The sequence below is a fragment of the Heptranchias perlo genome, chromosome 10, assembly GCF_035084215.1.
Source record: "Heptranchias perlo isolate sHepPer1 chromosome 10, sHepPer1.hap1, whole genome shotgun sequence".
In the NCBI taxonomy this organism is placed as follows: Eukaryota; Metazoa; Chordata; class Chondrichthyes; order Hexanchiformes; family Hexanchidae; genus Heptranchias; species Heptranchias perlo.
In genome coordinates, this window is record NC_090334.1 from 51,155,195 (window position 1) to 51,176,437 (window position 21,243).

A 21,243-nucleotide genomic window follows, 5' to 3' on the forward strand; every position below is an offset into this window, starting at 1 on the left:
ATGACATTTACAAATTATATTCATTCTGTCTAATGAATGTTCAGAGTTCTATGGCCATTTTAATTTATAAGGACTGGCCAGTGCTTAATTGAAAGCTTAGGTGTTTGGTGTTGAGATATGTTCTCTCTTTCTTCATTCCCCACTGGGGGGGAAAAAAACAAGTTCCAAACTGTCTGTAAATGACTATGAATTGTTTTACATGTAAACTAATTAAGCAGCCATATTTGCTTAACTCCACTGTGTGCCACAGAATAGTTTTTCTTACTGAAGATAGCAGCCAAAATGTTATTGAATGACACATTGAAAATCTGGTCAGTTGCGAGAAAATTCCAGCTCTTCCAAGGATACCTATCCTTGAAGTTTTTAGCAGGAATTGATATAATCCTCTTACTCCATCTCTACTACTCTATACCATAGAATATTTCCTGCAGATGGGCAATTCTATTGTGACGGATATGAGGCTACTTACTATCCCCCCGCCCCCGCCACCCACATTGAAAACTTGCATCAAGCAGTTAGTGTGAAACATAACGTGAAAATTTTAGCTGAGGAGACTACATTGACCAGGGTGCACTTGGCCAAAAAGCTTTGCATATCTGGAGACATTCTGGGTTTTTTTTGGGCAGGGAAAATAAATTGGGGCAAGTTCCAGTGAGAAATGAAACTCTGTATTGTCTGAACCCAAACAAAGCTGGAAAACAGTTGAAGATATTAGCTCAGGTTACCCCTTCATTTGAAGAAAAACCTAGTTACAAGTGCCCCAGTCAGAGGTTGTTTAGTCAAAGACAACAACAACTTGCATTTATATAGCGCCTTTAACGTAGTAAAATGGCCCAAGGCACTTCACAGGAGCGTTATCAAACAAAATTTGACATCAAGCCACATAAGGAGGTATTTAGTTCAGGCATCAAAGAGGTAGGTTTTAAGGAGTGTCTCAAAGGAAAAGTAAGAGGTGGAGAGGTTTAGGGAGGGAATTTTTTTTTACTTGTTCATGGGATGTGGGTGTTGCTGGCAAGGCCTGCATTTATTGCCCATCCCTAATTGCCCTTGAGAAGGTGGTGGTGAGCCACCTTGAACCGCTGCAGTCCGTCTGGTGAAGGTTCTCCCACAATGCTGTTAGGTAGGGAGTTCCAGGATTTTGACCCAGCGACGATGAAGGAACGGCGATGTATTTCCATGTCTGGATGGTGTGTGACTTGGAGGGGAACATGCAGGTGGTGTTGTTCCCATGTTCCTGCTGCCCTTGTCCTTCTAGGTGGTAGAGGTTGTGGGTTTGGGAGGTGCTGTCGAAGAAGCTTTGAGCTTAGGTCCTTGGCAGCTGAAGGCATAGCTGCCAGTGGTGGAGTGATTAAAATTGGTGATGTGCAAGAGGTAGGAATTGGAGCAGAGATCTCGGAGTGTTGTAGGGCTGGAGGAGGTTACAGAGATAGGGAGGGGCAGGCCATGGAGGGATTTGAAAACAAGGATGAGAATTTTAAAATCAAGGCGTCCCCTGACTGGAGCCAATGTAGGTCAGTGAGCACAGGGATGATGGGTGAACGGGACTTGGTGAGAGTTAGGATACAGGCAGCAGAGTTTTGGATGAACTCAAGTTTATGGAGGGTGGAAAATGGGAGGCCAGCCAGGAGAGCATTGGAATAGTCAAGGCTAGAGGTAACAAAGGCATGAATGAATGTTTCAGTAGCAGATGAGCTGAGGCAGAGGAGGAGACTGGCAATGTTATGGAGGTGGAAGTAGGTAGTCTTTGTGATAGAGCAGATATGTGGTCAGAAGCTCATCTCAGGATCAAATAGGATGCCAGGGTTGCGAACGGTCTGGTTCAGCCTTAGTCAGTTGCCAGGAAGAGGGATGGAGTCAGTGGTTAGGGAACAGAGTTTGTGGCAGGGACCAAAGACAATGGCTTCGGTCTTCCCAATATTTAGTTGGTGGAAGTTGTTGCTCACTCAGTACTGGAAGTCGGACAAGCAATGTGACCAATGAGAGACAGTGGAGTATTCGAGTGAGGTGGTGGTGAGTTAGAACTGCATGTTGTCAGCCTACATGTGGAATCTGACGTGTTTTCAGATGATGTCAACGAGGGGCAGCATGTAGATGAGAAATAGGAGGGGGCCCAAGGATAGATCCTTGAGGGTCTCCAGAGGTAACGGTGCAGGAGCAGGAAGAGAAGCCATTGTAGGCGATTCTCTGGCTACGATTGCATAATAAGGATGGAACCAGGCGAGTGCAGTCCCACCAGCTGGACGACAGATGAGAGGCGTTGGAGGAGGATGGTGTGGTCAACCGTGTCAAAGGCTGCAGACACGTCGAGAAGCATGAGGAGGGATAGTTTAGCATGGTGACAGTCACATAGGATGTCATTTGTGACTTTGCTAAGGGCCGTTTCAGTACTGTGGCTGGGGTAGAAACCTGATTGGAGGCATTCAAACACTGAGTTGTGGGAAAGATGAGCACGGATTTGGGAGGCGACAACATGTTCAAGGACTTGAGAGGAAAGGAAGGTTTGAGATGGGGTGGAAGATTGCAAGGACAGAGGGGTCAAGAGTGTTTTTTTTGAGGAGGGGGTGATGACGGCAGATTTGAAGGAGAGGGAACCATTAACATCAGCTAACATGGGGACAGGAAGGGAAGTAGGGTGGTCAGCAGTTTGGTGGGAATAGGGTCGAGGGAACAGGAGGTGGGTCTCATGATCAAGATGAGTTCAGAGAGGGTATGAGGGGAGATAGGAGAGAAACTAGAGAAAGATGCGAGTTCAGAGCTAGAGCTTGGAGGAACCATAGGGGAAGTTTGGCTTGGTGGGCTAGGAGAAGGGAGGGAAGTGGCAGAGGCAGCTAAACAGATGGTCTCAATTTTAGTGACAATAAAGTCCATGAGCTCCTCACACTTTTCATTAGAGGTGATGGTGGAAGGGCAGAGGAAGGAGGTTTAAGAAGATACTTTGTAGTGGAGGAGAAGCCAGGGGTTATCTCTGCATTCCAGTAGTGAGCAGTTTTGGCAGAGGAGAGCAGGACCTGACAGTGCTTTGTGATCCAGCAAGACATGGCAATCAATCGCTAAACTAGTTTTCTGCCATAAACATTTAAGTCTGCGTCCCTTGGACTTAAGGGAGCGGAGATGAGGGCCGTACCGGGGGGAACAACCAGGGTGAAAGAGAGTAATGGTTTTAATGTGGTGAATGGAAGGCCAAAGTTTAGACAATTAGAAATTTGAAAGTGCAGTTGTTAGTGACTTGGGGGAGAGTTTTTTTTCCAGGGGCGGACAGAGAAGGAAGTTGGGTTGGGAGGGAGAAGGGGGATGTGGGTGAAGAGGAATACAAAGAAGTGATCAGAGATGCCTTATCAGTGATTGACACGATGGGAGTAGAGAGGCCACCTGAGATGGCAAGGTCAAGGGGGGGCTATGAATATGGGTAGGGGAGTTTATATGGAGGGAGAGATTAAGGGAGGATAGGAAGGCAGTGAACTCAGAGAGAGAACATGATGAGTTGAGATGGAGATTTAAATCACTGAAGATGAGAAGTCGCTCGAGTCAGCAAAGGCTGAGGGAGGAAAGCAGTGAAGATATTGGTGAGAAACTTAGCTTGGTACTTGGTAGAGAACGAGGATCTTAAAGGGGGGGTGAAACAAGGTGAGATGCTCAGAGGAGTAGGGGGACAGACCAAGGTGTGATTTGGTGATAAGGCCCACGCCCCCACTGCAATGGCCTGGGCGGGGCAAGTGGTGGAAGATATAGCCAGGTGGGGAGGCTTTGTTCCGGGGGAAGGTATCATCACCCATCAGCCAGGTTTCTGTCAAGGCCATGATATCAATGCAATCATCCACAATAAACTTATGGATGGTAAGGGCCTCGTTCACAAGTGAACGGATATTCTGGAGGGAGATGCGGAGAGGGGCAGTGATAGCTAATCCACTGGCTGAGTCCACAGGGTCAGTGCTGGGAGGGGTGAGTGGGATGGGAAGGAGACTAGCATAATTAGCCCCCGGTAGGTGCACTGGGCGGGAATGTTGGCGAGAGAGTAGGATGGGGCAGTTGGCATTGCTGCTCATAAGGAGGCAGTGACGAGTGCCTCAATGGCCCCTTCGGAGGATGTCAAGAGAGGCACAGAGGAAAGGTGTGCGCTTCTGTGGCTGTAGCTAAGGAGTCAAGCCAGGACCATTCAGGTTTGATTCCCTAGTCTGTGCTCAGCTGATTTCAGCCATGGTGATAATTAGGATGCTAAAATAGGCTTCAGAGCCAAGGAAGGGGAAAATTAGTCAGGGTTGCTGCTCTTAAGTGCTATCCAGTAATCTTTACTAGAAAGTATATATGCGTAAACATTGGTTAAGGGCAGGATCAGGCTTGGCTGTGATGCCCTCCACAGTTGTACAGCCGGACAACATTCACGTGAATGGGCAAATATGCATCCTTTTTGCAGTGAAACTGATGCTGGACACAAAGAAATTAAAAGATTGGTAACTGACAACTTGCATGATGATGATGAAGATGAAAGAGATTCATATCAACTGCCAAAGGTTTAAGTAAGAATGCTGAAGTATGAAGATAGAAGAAATACTCAAAGTATCTGTGGAGGAATGTCTAATTTCAGACCAAAGTAACTGGATCTCAGTAACTCCAGATTATCTTCACCCAAGGAAGGAATTTATAACTAGAAAAGGGATCTGAAAGCAGCAAGGATACAATATGAGGTATGTGACTATGCTATATTTAGGGTAACTTGGGTTGCCAAGGAAAATTCTTTTGTACCTTGCAGATTAGAAACCTAGACAGAGATACAGGCACACTTGCTGGTGGCTATGTTCTCCCTTATTCCTGATGAAATAAATGAACAGGAAGAGGCTGCTTGGGAGCAGATATTTTGTGTAGGATTCCATCTTGCATAATGTCACAGAAGAGGGATGGGCATGAAAATGGGACACTCATTCTTTCAGTATGTATGAAAAGAAAGTCTAGGGCAACCCTTTCATCTCTTGGACTTGTGGGATACCAGCTCAGGCAAAATTTGATGTCGAATCACCTCTCTGTTGGCTCTAAAATCAAAATAAGGTCAACCAGTCTCAAACCAGTGTCTATGGATGTGAACCCACAGCACAAAATCATCCTTGCTTTGTCAATAAAATTGGTAAGCTCACTAAGAAGCTACAAGGATGGATGGAAACAGAAATAAATTGGGACAAATGCATGTTAGAGAAGCGGGAGCTCTATTCTGCAGTCACTATACTATACCAAGGTAGGGAGTGCTTGACTCTGACACAGAATGTTTGAAATGAGAAAATATTATATTCACCAGCAGTAATATCCAATGTCTTGATGAACACAGAATGTAGTTTAAAAAAAATAGGAATTGCTATCAGCCTGAAAGGAAATCATCCAGGGCATTGGAAGAAAATGTGCTCCCTAGGTGGTTGTATATCTTCCACTTCCCTGTTATATTGCAGTTTAAAGTAAGGCAGGTTCCACACTTGTTTCCCCCCATTATAGCCAGCAGTCTGTTTGGTTATCTCCCACAAGTGAAAGTTCTATCACAATGCTTCAATTTGGTGATTACTTCTGTGGCTTTGGGGTGTTGAGGTTATGCTCTTTAAATGCAAGTTATTTCTTCAGTTAATCTTTTGAGGTGAAGAGAATAAATTTTATTGAGTCACACATTTTGGGTTTTAGTTTACACTGAAAACAACTATGTTCACCATTTCACTGATAGCTTGCAGGCTGTGGTGCCTCTTTTGATTCATCCAATTGCAGTTAAATCCAGCCTTTTGTAGTTGCTCATTAAAGCTGGTAACTGGTTTAAATATGTATGGAGTGCCACAGGTCCTTCCCAGCACCAAACACTAATCATCATTGCACACACAGAACCTGTCCCAGAGTTAGTTCATGGGTTTAATATAATTAACTCACCATTAGAAAGGAAAACTGAGCCATCAGTTGTTCCATGCTTAATTTCCTCTGATGTGGAGATGCCGGTGATGGACTGGGGTTGACAATTGTAAACAATTTTACAACACCTAGTTATAGTCCAACAAATTTATTTTAAATTCCACAAGCTTTCGGAGGCTTCCTCCTTCGTCAGGCGAACGGTGTGGAAATGAAATTTTCGAATCCTTCGCATTTGAAAATCACAGAACAATGCCTGGTGATTACTGCCTGTTGCCAAGGCAATCACAGTGAGCAGACAGAAAGGTGTCACCTAAAAGGCCACCGAATGTACAAACCCCCAAAAAAAGAGAGAGAGAGAGAAGGAAGACAGTCAATGACCCGTTATATTAAAAACAGATAACATTTGTTCGCTGGTGGGGTTACGTGTAGTGTGACATGAACCCAAGATCCCGGTTGAGGCCGTCCTCATGGGTGCGGAACTTGGCTATCAATTTCTGCTCGACGATTTTGCGTTGTCGTGTGTCTCGAAGGCCGCCTTGGAGTATGCTTACCCGAAGGTCGGTGGCTGAATGTCCATGACTGCTGAAGTGTTCCCCGACAGGGAGAGAACCCTCCTGTTTGGTGATTGTTGCGCGGTGTCCGTTTATCCGTTGTCGCAGCGTCTGCATGGTCTCGCCAATGTACCATGCTCTGGGGCATCCTTTCCTGCAACGTATGAGGGAGACAACGTTGGCCGAGTCACAGGAGTATGAACCGTGCACCTGGTGGGTGGTGTCCTCTCGTGTGATGGTGGTATCTGTGTTGATGATCTGGCATGTCTTGCAGAGGTTACCGTGGCAGGGTTGTGTGGTGTCGTGGACGCTGTTCTCCTGAAAGCTGGGTAATTTGCTGCGAACGATGGTTTGTTTGAGGTTGGGTGGCTGTTTAAAGGCGAGTAGTGGAGGTGTGGGGATGGCCATAGCGAGGTGTTCGTCATCATTGATGACATGTTGAAGGCTGCGGAGAACATGGCGTAGTTTCTCCGCTCCGGGGAAGTACTGGACGACGAAGGGTACTCTGTTGGTTGCGTCCCGTGTTAGTCTTCTGAGGAGGTCTACGCGATTTTTCGCTGTGGCCCGTCGGAACTGTCGATCGATGAGTCGAGCATCATATCCCGTTCTTACTAGGGCGTCTTTCAGCGTCTGTAGGTGTCCATCGCGTTCCTCCTCGTCTGAGCAGACCCTGTGTATTCGCAGGGCCTGTCCATAGGGGATGGCCTCTTTGACGTGGTTAGGGTGGAAGCTGGAAAAGTGGAGCATCGTGAGGTTGTCCGTGGGCTTGCGGTAGAGTGAGGTGCTGAGGTGCCCGTCTTTGATGGAGATTCGTGTGTCCAAGAAAGAAACTGATTCTGAGGAGTAGTCCATGGTGAGCTTGATAGTGGGATGGAACTTGTTGATGTTATCGTGTAGTCTCTTTAGTGATTCCTCACCGTGGGTCCATAGAAAGAAAATGTGGTCGATGTATCTGGTGTATAGTGTTGGTTGGAGGTCCTGTGCAGTGAAGAAGTCCTGCTCGAACTTGTGCATGAAAATGTTGGCGTATTGGGGTGCGAATTTGGTCCCCATGGCTGTTCCGTGTGTTTGGGTAAAGAACTGGTTATTGAAGGTGAAGACATTGTGATCCCGGGTGAAGCGGATGAGTTGTAGGATGGCGTCTGGAGATTGGCTGTTGTTGGTGTTGAGTATTGATGCTGTCGCAGCGATGCCGTCATCGTGGGGGATACTGGTGTAGAGTGCAGAGACGTCCATCGTGGTGAGAAGTGTTCCTGGTTCAACAGGTCCGTGGGTACTGAGTTTTTGTAGAAAGTCTGTAGTGTCGCGACAGAAGCTGGGGGTTCCCTGCACGATGGGTTTCAGGATGCCCTCGATGTATCCAGAGAGGTTCTCACACAGGGTTCAGTTGCCTGATACGATAGGACGTCCGGGTGTGTTGGCCTTGTGTGTCTTTGGGAGGCAGTAGAAGTCTCCCACGCGGGGAGTACGTGGGATGAGAGTGCGTAGGATGTTTTGAAGGTCTGGATCGAAGGTCTTGATCAGTTTGTTGAGCTGATGGGTGTGTTCTTTGGTCGGGTCTGTGGGTAACCGTCTGTAGTGTTCCTGGTTGTCCAGTTGTCGGTATGCTTCTTTGCAATAGTCCGTTCTGTTCTGTATGACGATGGCTCCTCCTTTGTCCGCTGGTTTGATGACGATGTTGCGGTTGGTCTTGAGAGCTTTGATGGCGTTGTGTTGTGCTCGGGTGACATTCTGGACTGTCTTCCGAGTGCGGCTGATGAATCTGGCATTGACGCATTTCCTGACAGCTTGAGCATACATGTCAAGCGACCCTCTGGAGGAGTCCAGTGAGACTCTTTCCTCTTCGGTTGCTGTACCACGGATCCCTCTGTCTGCTGTTCCGGATCGTTGATTGTCTCATTGGGTTCGCTGCTGAAATCTTGGGGTTTGTGGAAGAATTCCCGGAGCCTCATTCTCCTGATGAATTCCTCTGTGTCTGCCGCGAGACTAGTGGGGTCCATTTTGGTAGTGGGGCAGAAATTGAGCCCTCGGCTGAGAACTTCGATTTCGTCTGGTTGAAGGGTGTGGTCGGACAAATTGACGATAGACTTCCCTGTGGTTGCAACCGTGGTACCAGGGGAAGCTTGGTCAATGCTGGTGGTGATGCCGAGTTTCTCAAGCTTCCTATGGACTGGCCCTGCGAATACACAGGGTCTGCTCAGACGAGGAGGAACGCGATGGACACCTACAGACGCTGAAAGATGCCCTAGTAAGAACGGGATATGATGCTTGACTCATCGATCGACAGTTCCGACGGGCCACAGCGAAAAATCGTGTAGACCTCCTCAGAAGACTAACACGGGACGCAACCAACAGAGTACCCTTCGTCGTCCAGTACTTCCCCGGAGCGGAGAAACTACGCCATGTTCTCCGCAGCCTTCAACATGTCATCAATGATGACGAACACCTCGCTATGGCCATCCCCGCACCTCCACCACTCGCCTTTAAACAGCCACCCAACCTCAAACAAACCATCGTTCGCAGCAAATTACCCAGCTTTCAGGAGAACAGCGTCCACGACACCACACAACCCTGCCACGGTAACCTCTGCAAGACATGCCAGATCATCGACACAGATACCACCATCACACGAGAGGACACTACCCACCAGGTGCACGGTTCATACTCCTGTGACTCGGCCAACGTTGTCTATCTCATACGTTGCAGGAAAGGATGCCCCAGAGCATGGTACATTGGCGAGACCATGCAGACGCTGCGACAACGGATGAACGGACACCGCGCAACAATCGCCAAACAGGAGGGTTCTCTCCCTGTCGGGGAACACTTCAGCAGTCATGGACATTCAGCCACCGACCTTCGAGACACACGACAACGCAAAATCGTCAAGCAGAAATTGATAGCCAAGTTCCGCACCCACGAGGACGGCCTCAACCGGGATCTTGGGTTCATATCACACTACACGTAACCCCACCAGCGAACAAATGTTATCTGTTTTTAATATAACGGGTCATTGACTGTCTTCCTTCTCTCTCTTTTTTTTGGGGGGTTTGTATATTCGGTGGCCTTTTAGGTGACACCTTTCTGTCTGCTCACTGTGATTGCCTTGGCAACAGGCAGTAATCACCAGGCATTGTTCTGTGATTTTCAAATGCGAAGGATTCGAAAATTTCATTTCCACACCGTTCACCTGACGAAGGAGGAAGCCTCCGAAAGCTTGTGGAATTTAAAATAAATTTGTTGGACTATAACTTGGTGTTGTAAAATTGTTTATAATTTCCTCTGGTTCAGGGAGAGGCCAGGAGGCAGTTCAGTATGCTCCTCCCTGCCCCATATCAGATAGAGAATTTAACAAGTAGAAGTGTTTGCAAGATCATCCCTTTAAAAGGTGCATTAGGCCCAACAGCCTTTAGTTTTCACCCAACTTCCTCCAGTGTTGGTCAGACATTAACCCAACATTCAGGTTCAGCTGCAAGTTCATGATATTTTGCAGCTGTATGATTAAGAAATCTTATTCCTGGAATATTCTGGTATCCCTCTACCTGTTCATTTATTTCATCAGGTACTTTAGGAAAGATGTGAAGGCCTTAGAGAAGGTGCAGAAGTGATTTACTAGAATGATTCCAGGGATGAGGGACTTTGGTTACATGGATAGACTGGAGAAGCTGGGGTTGTTCTCCTTGGAACAGAGAAGGTTGCCAGGAGATTTGAGAGAGGTATTCAAAATCATGAAGGGTCTAAAACAGAGTAGATAGAAAAATACTTCCCATTGGCAGGAGGGTCAAGAACCAGAGGATATAGATTTATGGTGATTGGGAAAAGAACCAAAGGTGATAAGGAAAAACTTTTTTTTTGAAACACAGCGAGTGGTTAGGATCTGGAATGCACTGCCCGAGGGGGTGGTGGAGGCAGATTCCATCATAGCCTTCAATAGGGAACTGGATAAGTGCTTGAAAGGAAAAAATTTGCAGTGGGACCAGCTGGATTGCTCTCGCATAGAGCTGGCGTGGACTCAATGGGCCGAATGGTGGCCTTCTGTGCAGTAACCTTGCTATGATTCTATTTCAATTCAATTTCGAGGTCTTTAGTTTGGTGAGAACCTGGCTTGTAAAAACTACAGAAAAGCATTAACTGTAGCCAAAGGCCTCATCTTAATTTGTAGCTATAGATTTAGGGTTCTAAATTAAGTTGATTCTATTGCATTATTTAAAACAAATGAGAAACAGAAGCTCAACTAAGACACCATGTGCACATACAGAAATACAAAAGCTTGTATTTGCATTTTATTGAGTATACTTAAGTTTTATACAGAAGGTGCTCAAATAATTACACTGATCAGATATCCATAAAACATGAATACAGGAACTGACAATGCAGTATTTCAATTAAGATCAATCACTCTACATAACCAGAAGTTTCACACTACAATTACTTCTTGTAATGTTCATTTGGTCCAGGAAACTGAACTGCATAACATCCGATGCCCCCTTTTTAAAAAAAAAATCAATCGCTCATTGCTACTATTTTCTGGATTATTTCATGCTAAGAACAGAAAAGGTCACAGTAAAATTGGTTTGTACATCAGTGTCAGTTTCCAGAAAATGTAATTTCTCTAGCATATTACTGGCCATCTCCATCTTTACATTTATTGGTGATTCACTGTATTCTCCATATTAAAGGGTTTAGGCTTTTTCTGTGTAAATAATCAGTTTTCATTTTTATCCAGCCACACAGTAGATTTGGTTTTATGAAAATATAGCGTGCACAGCTGCTAAAGATTTTTTGCACACTACATTTTATATCCAATTATATTTTCAAATAACTTAAGACAATATAAAAATCATAAAGTAGCTCCCTAATCATAGTCATTAACACTTTTACAGAGTAGCAGTACATGAATGCAGGAACAGATGTGATTATGCAAAGCATTCACTATGTACAGGTAGTTATTTCCTTTGGTATATCAAAATGAAATTTCACTTTTTTTGAGGGAAGGGGCAGGCAAAACTGAATTTTTAAAATTGGAGCCGAAACTGATATTCATTTATACTGACTAGCGTTTCCTGACAAGAAATTAAAATGTAAACATTTTCTGCCCTCAGCCACTACAGGCAAAACCACCTGCTGAATGCAGAGCTGAAGTCTTAACTTTTGAGGATTAATGCAAACTGTAGTTATTTCCCACTTCTCAATAAAACTTTATAAGTTTATATACTTCATATTGATAATGTAGTAAAATAAAGCGATCTACATCAGAAGTGCATTCTGTAACAAAAAGGTGTTTCATTTTAGCAGTCTTACACTGCCATTTTCAATTAGTGATAAAAATAGGAAGATTTAACAAAAATACTTAGCAAAAGTTTAATTTAAATGTGAAAGGTTACATTTAAAACACAGTAAATTCTACATATTGCACTATACTTTGAGAATACTTAAATGCACCAAAAATATTCCTGAAACATTTGTTGCATTTTCTAAGAAGGGTTTTCAGGAAATCACTTTTTAATACAAAAAGCACTAAGAAAATCTCACTGTACATCAAAGCAGTGAGCAGAAAAAATTGAGTAAAACTGGATAAAATATGTTTTTTCTCCCCATTTCTCTTCAGTCTGACATTCGTTGCATCTTGATATTTTTCAGGAACCCGGAAACAGTTATTGGTCCCTTGATTCATATAGAAGCTTGGCAGCCTAAGGATTTAGGTTGGGGGGGTGGTGGTGGTGATGGTTTGGGGAGGGGGAAAAAGGAGAAGAGAAAGAGGGAGGGACAATAAACATTCAGTATCAGTAAGTTTTCAATCACTATACAATACACATTTGCTGAGTTTTCTTGCATCTCAGTGATTTAACAGTCAAACAAATTTTAGACACAATTTCCAGGCTGAGTAGTTATTGCTATTCATTATTTTTTTTTGCTAGAAATGTAATATAAATAACTCAGTGGATGCGCACATTGTTCCCTCACCTTTGGCACTAGTGATCAAATCCAGCCAAACTGGTGAAATGAATGTCTCCATTCTGATGGCAGTGAAGAATACTTTGTGAAATGAGTTTGGGCCATTTCCACTTAGTAGTCACAGGCTGACACAGCACAAACAATACAAATTGATAATCTTATTCAAAGCCCCACAAGGAAAGAGTGGTAGAATTCAGATTGGTGCAATATCAGTGTTCTTCTGAGGTTATAGTTAAAATGTATTCTTCAACTGGCCTAACTTGAAAGTGCCTGGTGGAAAAGTGTTCCATTACCCAGCAATGACAAACCTCACAGTTTGACAGGCACATCAAGTTAAAGTTATATACTAAAGAAAGAAAAAAACTTGTGTTTGTATCACACCTTTCATGACTTCAGCTGTCCCTAAGCGCTTCACAGCTAATGAAGTTTTTTTTTGACGTGTTGTCACTGTTGTAATGTAGGGAAACATGGCAGTCAATTTGCAAAAGTCCAAAAATAGCAAGGAGATAAATGACCAGATAATCTGCTTTAGTAATGTATGATGTGGAGATGCCGGTGATGGACTGGGGTTGACAATTGTAAACAATTTTACAACACCAAGTTATAGTCCAGCAATTTTATTTTAAATTCACAAGCTTTCGGAGGCTTCCTCCTTCGTCAGGTGAACGATGTGAAAATGAAATCCTCGAAATGAAATCGCATTTATAATTCACAGAACAATGCTTGGTGATTACAGACAGTTTTTTCAACTGCCCGTTGCCAAGGCAATCAGTGTGCAGACAGACAGGTGTTACCTGCCAGGTCTCAGAATATACAAATCACCAAAAAAAAGATAGAGAGGTAGAAACATAGAAAAGACAGCAACTGACCCGTTATATTAAAAACAGATAACATTTGTTCGCTGGTGGGGTAACGTGTAGCGTGACATGAACCCAAGATCCCGGTTGAGGCCGTCCTCATGGGTGCGGAACTTGGCTATCAATTTCTGCTCGACGATTTTGCGTTGTCGTGTGTCTCGAAGGCCGCCTTGGAGTACGCTTACCCGAAGGTCGGTGGATGAATGTCCATGACTGCTGAAGTGTTCCCCGACTGGGAGGGAACCCTCCTGTTTGGCGATTGTTGCGCGGTGTCCGTTCATCCGTTGTCGCAGCGTCTGCATGGTCTCGCCAATGTACCATGCTCTGGAGCATCCTTTCCTGCAACGTATGAGGTAGACAACGTTGGCCGAGTCACAGGAGTATGAACCATGCACCTGGTGGGTGGTGTCCTCTCGTGTGATGGTGGTATCTGTGTGGTGGTATCAAGACATGCCAGATCATCGACACAGATACCACCATCACACGAGAGGACACCACCCACCAGGTGCATGGTTCATACTCCTGTGACTCGGCCAACGTTGTCTACCTCATACGTTGCAGGAAAGGATGCCCCAGAGCATGGTACATTGGCGAGACCATGCAGACGCTGCGACAACGGATGAACGGACACCGCGCAACAATCGCCAAACAGGAGGGTTCCCTCCCAGTCGGGGAACACTTCAGCAGTCATGGACATTCATCCACCGACCTTCGGGTAAGCGTACTCCAAGGCGGCCTTCGAGACACACGACAACGCAAAATCGTCGAGCAGAAATTGATAGCCAAGTTCCACACCCATGAGGACGGCCTCAACCGGGATCTTGGGTTCATGTCACGCTACACGTTACCCCACCAGCGAACAAATGTTATCTGTTTTTAATATAACGGGTCAGTTGCTGTCTTTTCTATGTTTCTACCTCTCTATCTCTGTTTTTTTTTGTTTGTTGTTTTTTTTTGGTGATTTGTATATTCTGTGAGACCTGGCAGGTAACACCTGTCTGTCTGCACACTGATTGCCTTGGCAACGGGCAGTTGAAAAAACTGTCTGTACTCACCAAGCATTGTTCTGTGAATTATAAATGCGATTTCATTTCGAGGATTTCATTTTCACATCGTTCACCTGACGAAGGAGGAAGCCTCCGAAAGCTCGTGAATTTAAAATAAAATTGCTGGACTATAACTTGGTGTTGTAAAATTGTTTACAATTAGTAATGTATGTTGAGGGAGAAATATTGACCAGGACACCCAGAGAACTCCCTTGCTCTTCTTCGAATAGTGCCAAGGAATCTTTTACGTCTACCTGAGACACGTCTCTATTTAATGTCTCATCCAAAAGGATCCTCCGACAGTGCAGCACTGAAGTGTCAACCTGGATTATGTGTGCAATCCTCTGTAGTTGGGCTTGAACCCATGACCTTCCAACTCAGAGACGAGAGTGCTACCACTGATGCAAGGCTGACACCTGAATGAAGGAAATCAACCACTGGCAAAACCCTCAAGATGAGCAAACCCCAAATTCCACTTTGAGCCCAGAGACAAAACCAGACAAAACTCCAGTCACCTGCCCAGCCCCGCAACTCGCGCGCCCAAACTCCAACCAGCCACAACCCACGGGGCATCTATCCACCCAGCAACACTGGGCAAAATCCATTCAACCCTACTGCCCCCCTCCATCTTGATCAGGAGTGATCCAGTCAGTGACACAATGTTGGCTAACCTGATGTGATATAGGAATTACATGGTTGAATCTGCTAATAAACTCCAATTTTTTTTTAATGAATCGTCACTTGCTATTGAGAATGAGAATAATGGTTTGCAAACGTCATGGGGAAGGAATTGGTTAGGTGGGGTAACAAACATACAGCATGTAGATGGGCAGTCATGGTAAAGCAAATGAGGTGTAATTTGCATGGATTGTAGGTTAAAATCCCACTCCACAGACTTGAGCACAAAATCTAGGATGACATTTCAGTGCAGCACCGAGGGAGTGCAACACTGCTGGAGGTGTCGTCTTTCAGATGAGACTTTAAACTGAGGCCTCATCTGCCCTCTCAGGTGGACAAGATCCCATGGCACTATTTGAAGCGAAGGGGAGTTTTCCCCAGTGTCCTGGCCAATATTTATGCCTCAACCAACATCACTAAAACAGATAATTTGGTCATTACCTTATTGCTGTTTGTGGGACCTGGCTGTGCGCATACTGGCTGCCACATTTCCTACTTTAGAACAGTGACGACACTTCAAAAAGTACTTACTTGGCTTTAAAGCGCTTTGGGACATCCTGAGGTTTTGAAAGGTGCTTTATAAATGCAACTTCTTTTGTTCTTTATACACCAACCTGCAAAGTCATTAAACTAAGAAAGGCTATATTTTTCAAACTTGAGTTTCAGAACTGCATAATGTCCACTGTCAAATTTTGCATTGGTGCTTTGATCATACTTTTCTGCATTACTCAAGTTTAAAATCTTCTACAGGTGTAAGCTGTGGCTCAGTCGGTAGCATTCTCACCTCCGTCTCAGAAGGTTGTGGGTTCAAGCCCCACTCCAGAGACTTGAGCACAAAATCTAGGCTGACACTCCAGTGCAGTACTGAGGGAGTGCTGCACTGTATGAGGTGCCCTCTTTCAGATGAGATGTTAAAGTGAGGCCCTGTCTGCCCATTTAGGTGGACATAAAATATCCTACGGCACTATTTCGAAGAACAGGGGAGTTCCTCCCAGTGTCCTGGCCAATATTTATCCCTCAACCAACATCACTGAAAAAAAAAATAATCTGGTCATTATCACATTGCTGTTGTGGGACTTTGCTGTGTGCAAATTGGCTGTTGTGTTTCCTACATTACAACAGTGACTACACTTCAAAAAATACTTCATTGGCGGTAAAGTGCTTTGGGACATCTTGAGGTTGTGAAAGCAACTATATAAACGCAAGTGTTTCTTTCTACAAAAAGAAAGCTTCACAAAAATAAGCCACAAATCAGTATCTAATGAGGTGAAATCACAAAAAAAAGTTGAGAAATTAAATTAATGGATTTTATCTGTGATATCTACAAGGGTCCTATTCAAAGTATTCTGAAGTTAGTTCAAATATTCTTAGATATACAAAGAGAGCAGGTGGAAGTTTCTGTACGTCAATATTCAAGAGAACCCAACTTGATTAAAATCTATTGTATCAATTTAAAGAATATTTTAATTAATGTTTTAAAAAAGATGTCTGCATAACTCTGATCCACCTGGAAAGGTAGAAAATATTAGCAAGAGTGTGTCTGGGGGCCTGCCCCCAGTTGTAGAACAGTACCCCAGCATGAGTTATCAAGAGTGGAGGAATAAGAGTGGAAAATTAAAGGAAAATATTGTCATATCCCATCTGCCAGTTTATTGGACAAGTCAAACTCTCAATTAAATTTCTCAGAACAGCAAACAGAGCTTTTTTTGAAAAGCAAGTGGTTACTACTGATTATTGTAAATGGGTGACTACAGCCAAACAAAACTTCTCATTCCCCTTCCATGTCCAAATAGTGAGTTGGTCCCAGATCTTTCCAGTGGCATTGTTGGGTTGCTTCACTCACAAATTATTCTACCATCTTGGCAAGCTTCCCAAGTGTTCACCAATTTCATCTGGTATTATACACTCTAGTTACCCATAACTAAGGTAGCACTGACTGATCCATAATTTTCTGGTCTTATCCTTTTCCTGAAAGGGATTGGGATATTTGCCACTATTCCTTTAACACAATTCTTATTTCCAAAGATTTTTTAAAAATTATGCTTAGTGCCTCCACCATGTTGTCCCCAGTCTCATTATTCTGAGGTACATACCATTGAAGTCTGATGACTTTTCTACTTTCAGCACCATTCACATTTTTAAATTTCCTCTTCAACATTTACCTGATGGCCCTTTCACATTCTCCTCAGCACTCCCACAGGTCCACTTCTACCTTGCTCTGTGAAAACTAAAATATTTGAAGCATCTCCTTTCATTCTCAAGAACAAAATGGATTGTTCACCATAAGGTGATCCCACCCTCTTCTTTGACTACCCTGTTACCCGTGCTTTTTTCATATTTACTTTTAGCCTTCCTAATCTCCTGTTTTGATTCCCATCACTACTTTTTTTGTATTTCTCAGTTTTCTTCTGTATTATCTTCCCTACATTTATCTTTTATAACCTAATTTTTGAAATGGGCTAATTTCCAGTCCAACGCCTTTATCATTGACTCCTCTTTTTCTTTATCTATTTTCAGTCTGTACCTAAATAGGTTATGATCACTATTTCTCATGTTCCTACACCTTCAGATTGTTTATTTGTCCTGTTTTTGTTACCCAGAACCAGATCAAGCAAACCTATCTTCCTGAACATGCAACACACTGATTAAGAAAGCAGTCCTGGAAGTATTCTAAGAACCTCCTCATTTGGACCACAACCATGTGCCTTGCCGCAGTCTACTCTTGCCATTAGTGTTTCTGTTCTCCAATTCCTAAGCTAATTTTGCACACAAATACTCTGCATTTAAATAGTTGCATTTTCACTTCCTACAGTAAAGTTCATTTACTCCAGACTGACACAAGACTCTAGCAGATCTTTAATATTTTGGTCCATTATACTTTACCTTATGCATAGCAGCCAGCCAACCAACAGACATCTTCTTGTTGCTATTGAAATCATCAGATGCACTTAACTTCAACTGTTTTGGTTCCTGGGAGCTCAAAGTTTTGTACTGGACCAGCATCCCTGTGGCACGTGTATTACCTCCTGGAATTGTACAGATAATTGAACACCATTAAAATTCTGTTAAAAAGCAAACTGGTAAGTTATCTTTTTGCATCATCCCACCTAGCAGCTTCTCCCAAATACTTTCACAAGATAATATTACAACTTTCTTGCAAACTTCCTTTTCGGTCAACTAATGTGATAATTTTACTTGCACAAACACCTGCTTTACTGGTTTGAATTTTTTCCAGGAAAACAATGTTATAAGGTAAAACAAGGTCAGAAAGAACAATCCCAGGCGGGAAAGCCAACACAACTGCTTCCTTTTTACTGTAGCTAATGCATCCTGTGATCCAATTAGTGTCTGATGTATGTCTGTGAGAGCCAAAATAAGAGCAAGCAGCCCAATAGTTTTAGATCATACAAAATCATGATTTCAAATGAATCCAACATAATTTGGCATAAAATATGATTCAACTACGTGCTGTTACATGCCATACAAATAATTTGTTCAAATTAATGAAAGGTACCTGGTATCTGAATCACAATGTACAACTGAATTTCCTGGATAGGCTGCAACATGCATCCTCAAAGAGTAAGACTGCAAATAAGGAAGGCTGGAACACCATACCTTAGGGGTTTGCATGTGTCATCTTAGCATAATTTTTTTTTTACCAACTATTTCCACTAATATTTGTGAGGATTTTTTTTTCCAGATAAAGGAATACATATGTGTAAACACAAAGGGCAACCTTATAATACCTCTCCCAAATGGACAATTATGTCTAAATGTGGACAATGAGTCAATGGGCTTTTTGATTAGGGGTGATCACAAATGTTCCCACTCTTTTCTCACCCAGCACCCACTTTTTTCAGCAGGAGTTGGATAGCAATGAATCAGCAACAGGAACCCTGGCTGTTCCCAGACTCCATCCCAACCAAGAGATGCTGAATATAAATGTCACCCTGGCTGAAATTGGCTAACTTAGCACAAGCCAAAGATGGAAATCCGGACTTTTCTGGTCCATGCAACTCAGCACATCACATTGCACACTCACTGAACTACATTTAAACTTACAAAAGTGTATTATGCTAAAACCATTTGAGGTAGCTTTCCAGTTACCTACATCATATTTGATTCCACTAATAAAACAGTAAAGTTTCAAATAGCCTAAAATAACTGCAAAACTATCAGTCTTTGACAACACTATATACTAATGGATGATGGACTAGATGGAAATGCACACAGTGAGTAAAGCACAGGTCGTTAGAATGGTATACTTGGAAGCAGAAAGCTGCTATTTCTGACTCTTAAAGAACACATGCAATCTAAAGCAAGCAAATAAGGAAAAGATAAAATTCTTAGGATTTTGAGGAGTTTGCCTTGTAATTTACAATGCATCACAGTCAGCACCAGCAACAATTGAATTCAGCTTAACTGAAACTGCACGGGTACTCCTCACAGAAAAAGCATCATTCAGAAAGGCAGCTAATACACAGTAAATTAGAAGCTAAGCTCCTTATGGCCATATGTAGGGAGATCGGCACATGCTAAGTTGTTGGTTAAGATGACAATCATACTTCTAACCTTCTGTAATGTACGGGTTCTCCAGTAGGCTGGTATAAGTGTGAATATCTTTCTCTGTACCAAGACGATAGGCAGCAGCAGGCATTGAAAAGAAGGATTAGTTTCAGGCCATTCTATCAGGAAAATATGAGCTCCACCATCTAATTCAATACACAAACACCACTAACTACATTAAAATAATTCTATAAAGGCAGCTAACCAAATTTAATTGAAAATAAAAATCCAATCTCACTTGCATGATTTAGTTGTGAAGGTTACTCCAGGCCACTGATTTCCACAAAGTTACCAATGTTGCCGCACAATTGAGTAATAGGCAGCACATCAACTTTCCTTCCTATGAAATGTTTCAACTCATCCAAACAAAAACAAGCACTGATCTAACCAGCCGGCACTGGAACTTGAACCCATGGCAACTCCTTTGGAAGACAATATTCTGCCATTTGCTGTACAAGGTCCATCCTGGCATCTCATTTTTTCATTATTGCTCTATGCAAATCCCATTTTGCTCTAACATATTAAGCTTTATGACCCAATAATTTTAAAGCAGTAGTTTTCTTGCAAATTAACTTTAATACAAAAAAAAAACAGGTTACTGCTGAAATCAGTTACTTGTACAACTAACATCTACATAACATGAATTTACCTCCAGGAGTAAAACCTTCAGTTAGCACCTGAACACTTATAATTCGGGAAACCTCAATTTCAAAGTGATTTTCTCCATCCAGATACAGATACCTAGCAAAAATTTAAAAGTAGTCATGATTTCAAGAGAAATGTTTCAGAGTAACAAACTTCTGAATACTGCAGTCATACAGGAATGATCAAGAATATTCAATCATTCTCAGTTTGCTTGTTGTATCTTAAATATAGATTTCACCCACTAGCACCTCATCATTTCCCAAAATCATTGGCTCTTATTGGCACTGCCAATCCTCCAACACTTCACCCAAGTGGCTATTTTTCACAGGTGAAACTAGACAGTATTTGCTATCAGATTACAGTTATTCTACCACGTGAAGCATCTCAGCCAATCCCAATCCTGTCCCCAACACCTGCACATGGTGATTTTGCAGCAGGAGGAATCCAAGCCAATTTCCCTCTTCTTACCTAAAAAGAGTACTGATGCCAATTATAACGCCCTAACCACACCCCAACTGAGATCTGCTAACTCAGTACAGATCAGGGATTAAACTTGGCATTTTCCTTATTGCCAAATTAGTGACCCAGTTGGTGATTAGGGCTCATCAAGACAATGGGAAGAGGAGAAAACTAATTCTGTTCCACATTTCAGAACAAGGAAAAGCTACTTTATAAGAAACAAAAAGAGTAGTCGGGCCACAACTACTGTGCACATATTACATGATTTGTCCAATTAGACCTATTTTTCTCAACACTAATAATGGGAGTAACATTTTAAAAAAATGTTCCACAAGAGGTCATCAATTCATATTTGCTTCTACTTTAATTCAAAGCAGACATTGCCATTTTAAGAAAAATGGTAAATACAGGCTTAAATTTGCTTATGCTTTTTCAAAAAATAAAAATGTTTTGCAAATGTGTTCATTACTATATTAAGTTTTAATATGCATTATTCATGATAAATTTCACCAAAAAAACAATTCTGGTTCGTAAACAACCCTGGTACACTAATAGTTTTTGCTGTTTGCCCAGGAAAGGAAAGAAGTTTGTGTTTCCATTTAGATCAGTGAATTCCCA

The 21,243-nt window shown here is 42.9% G+C and overlaps 1 protein-coding gene across 2 annotated transcripts in view; it reads right to left on the bottom strand.

The window, feature by feature from the left end:
- Nucleotides 1–10,689: 10,689 nt before the first annotated feature.
- Nucleotides 10,690–21,243, bottom strand: part of zfyve21 (zinc finger, FYVE domain containing 21) — a 32,311-nt gene continuing 21,757 nt past the window's right edge. Inside the window, exons 5-8 of one of the 2 annotated variants that reach the window (XM_067991730.1) lie at nt 20,171–20,262; nt 19,528–19,581; nt 17,839–17,981; nt 10,690–12,109 (exon numbers count right to left, since the gene is read on the bottom strand). In XM_067991730.1, the coding sequence (XP_067847831.1) occupies nt 12,074–12,109; nt 17,839–17,981; nt 19,528–19,581; nt 20,171–20,262 (325 nt within the window). In that variant the 3' untranslated portion in view covers nt 10,690–12,073. The remainder of the gene's footprint in view (nt 12,110–17,838; nt 17,982–19,527; nt 19,582–20,170; nt 20,263–21,243) is intronic. The other variant, XM_067991731.1, reaches the window with a different exon arrangement.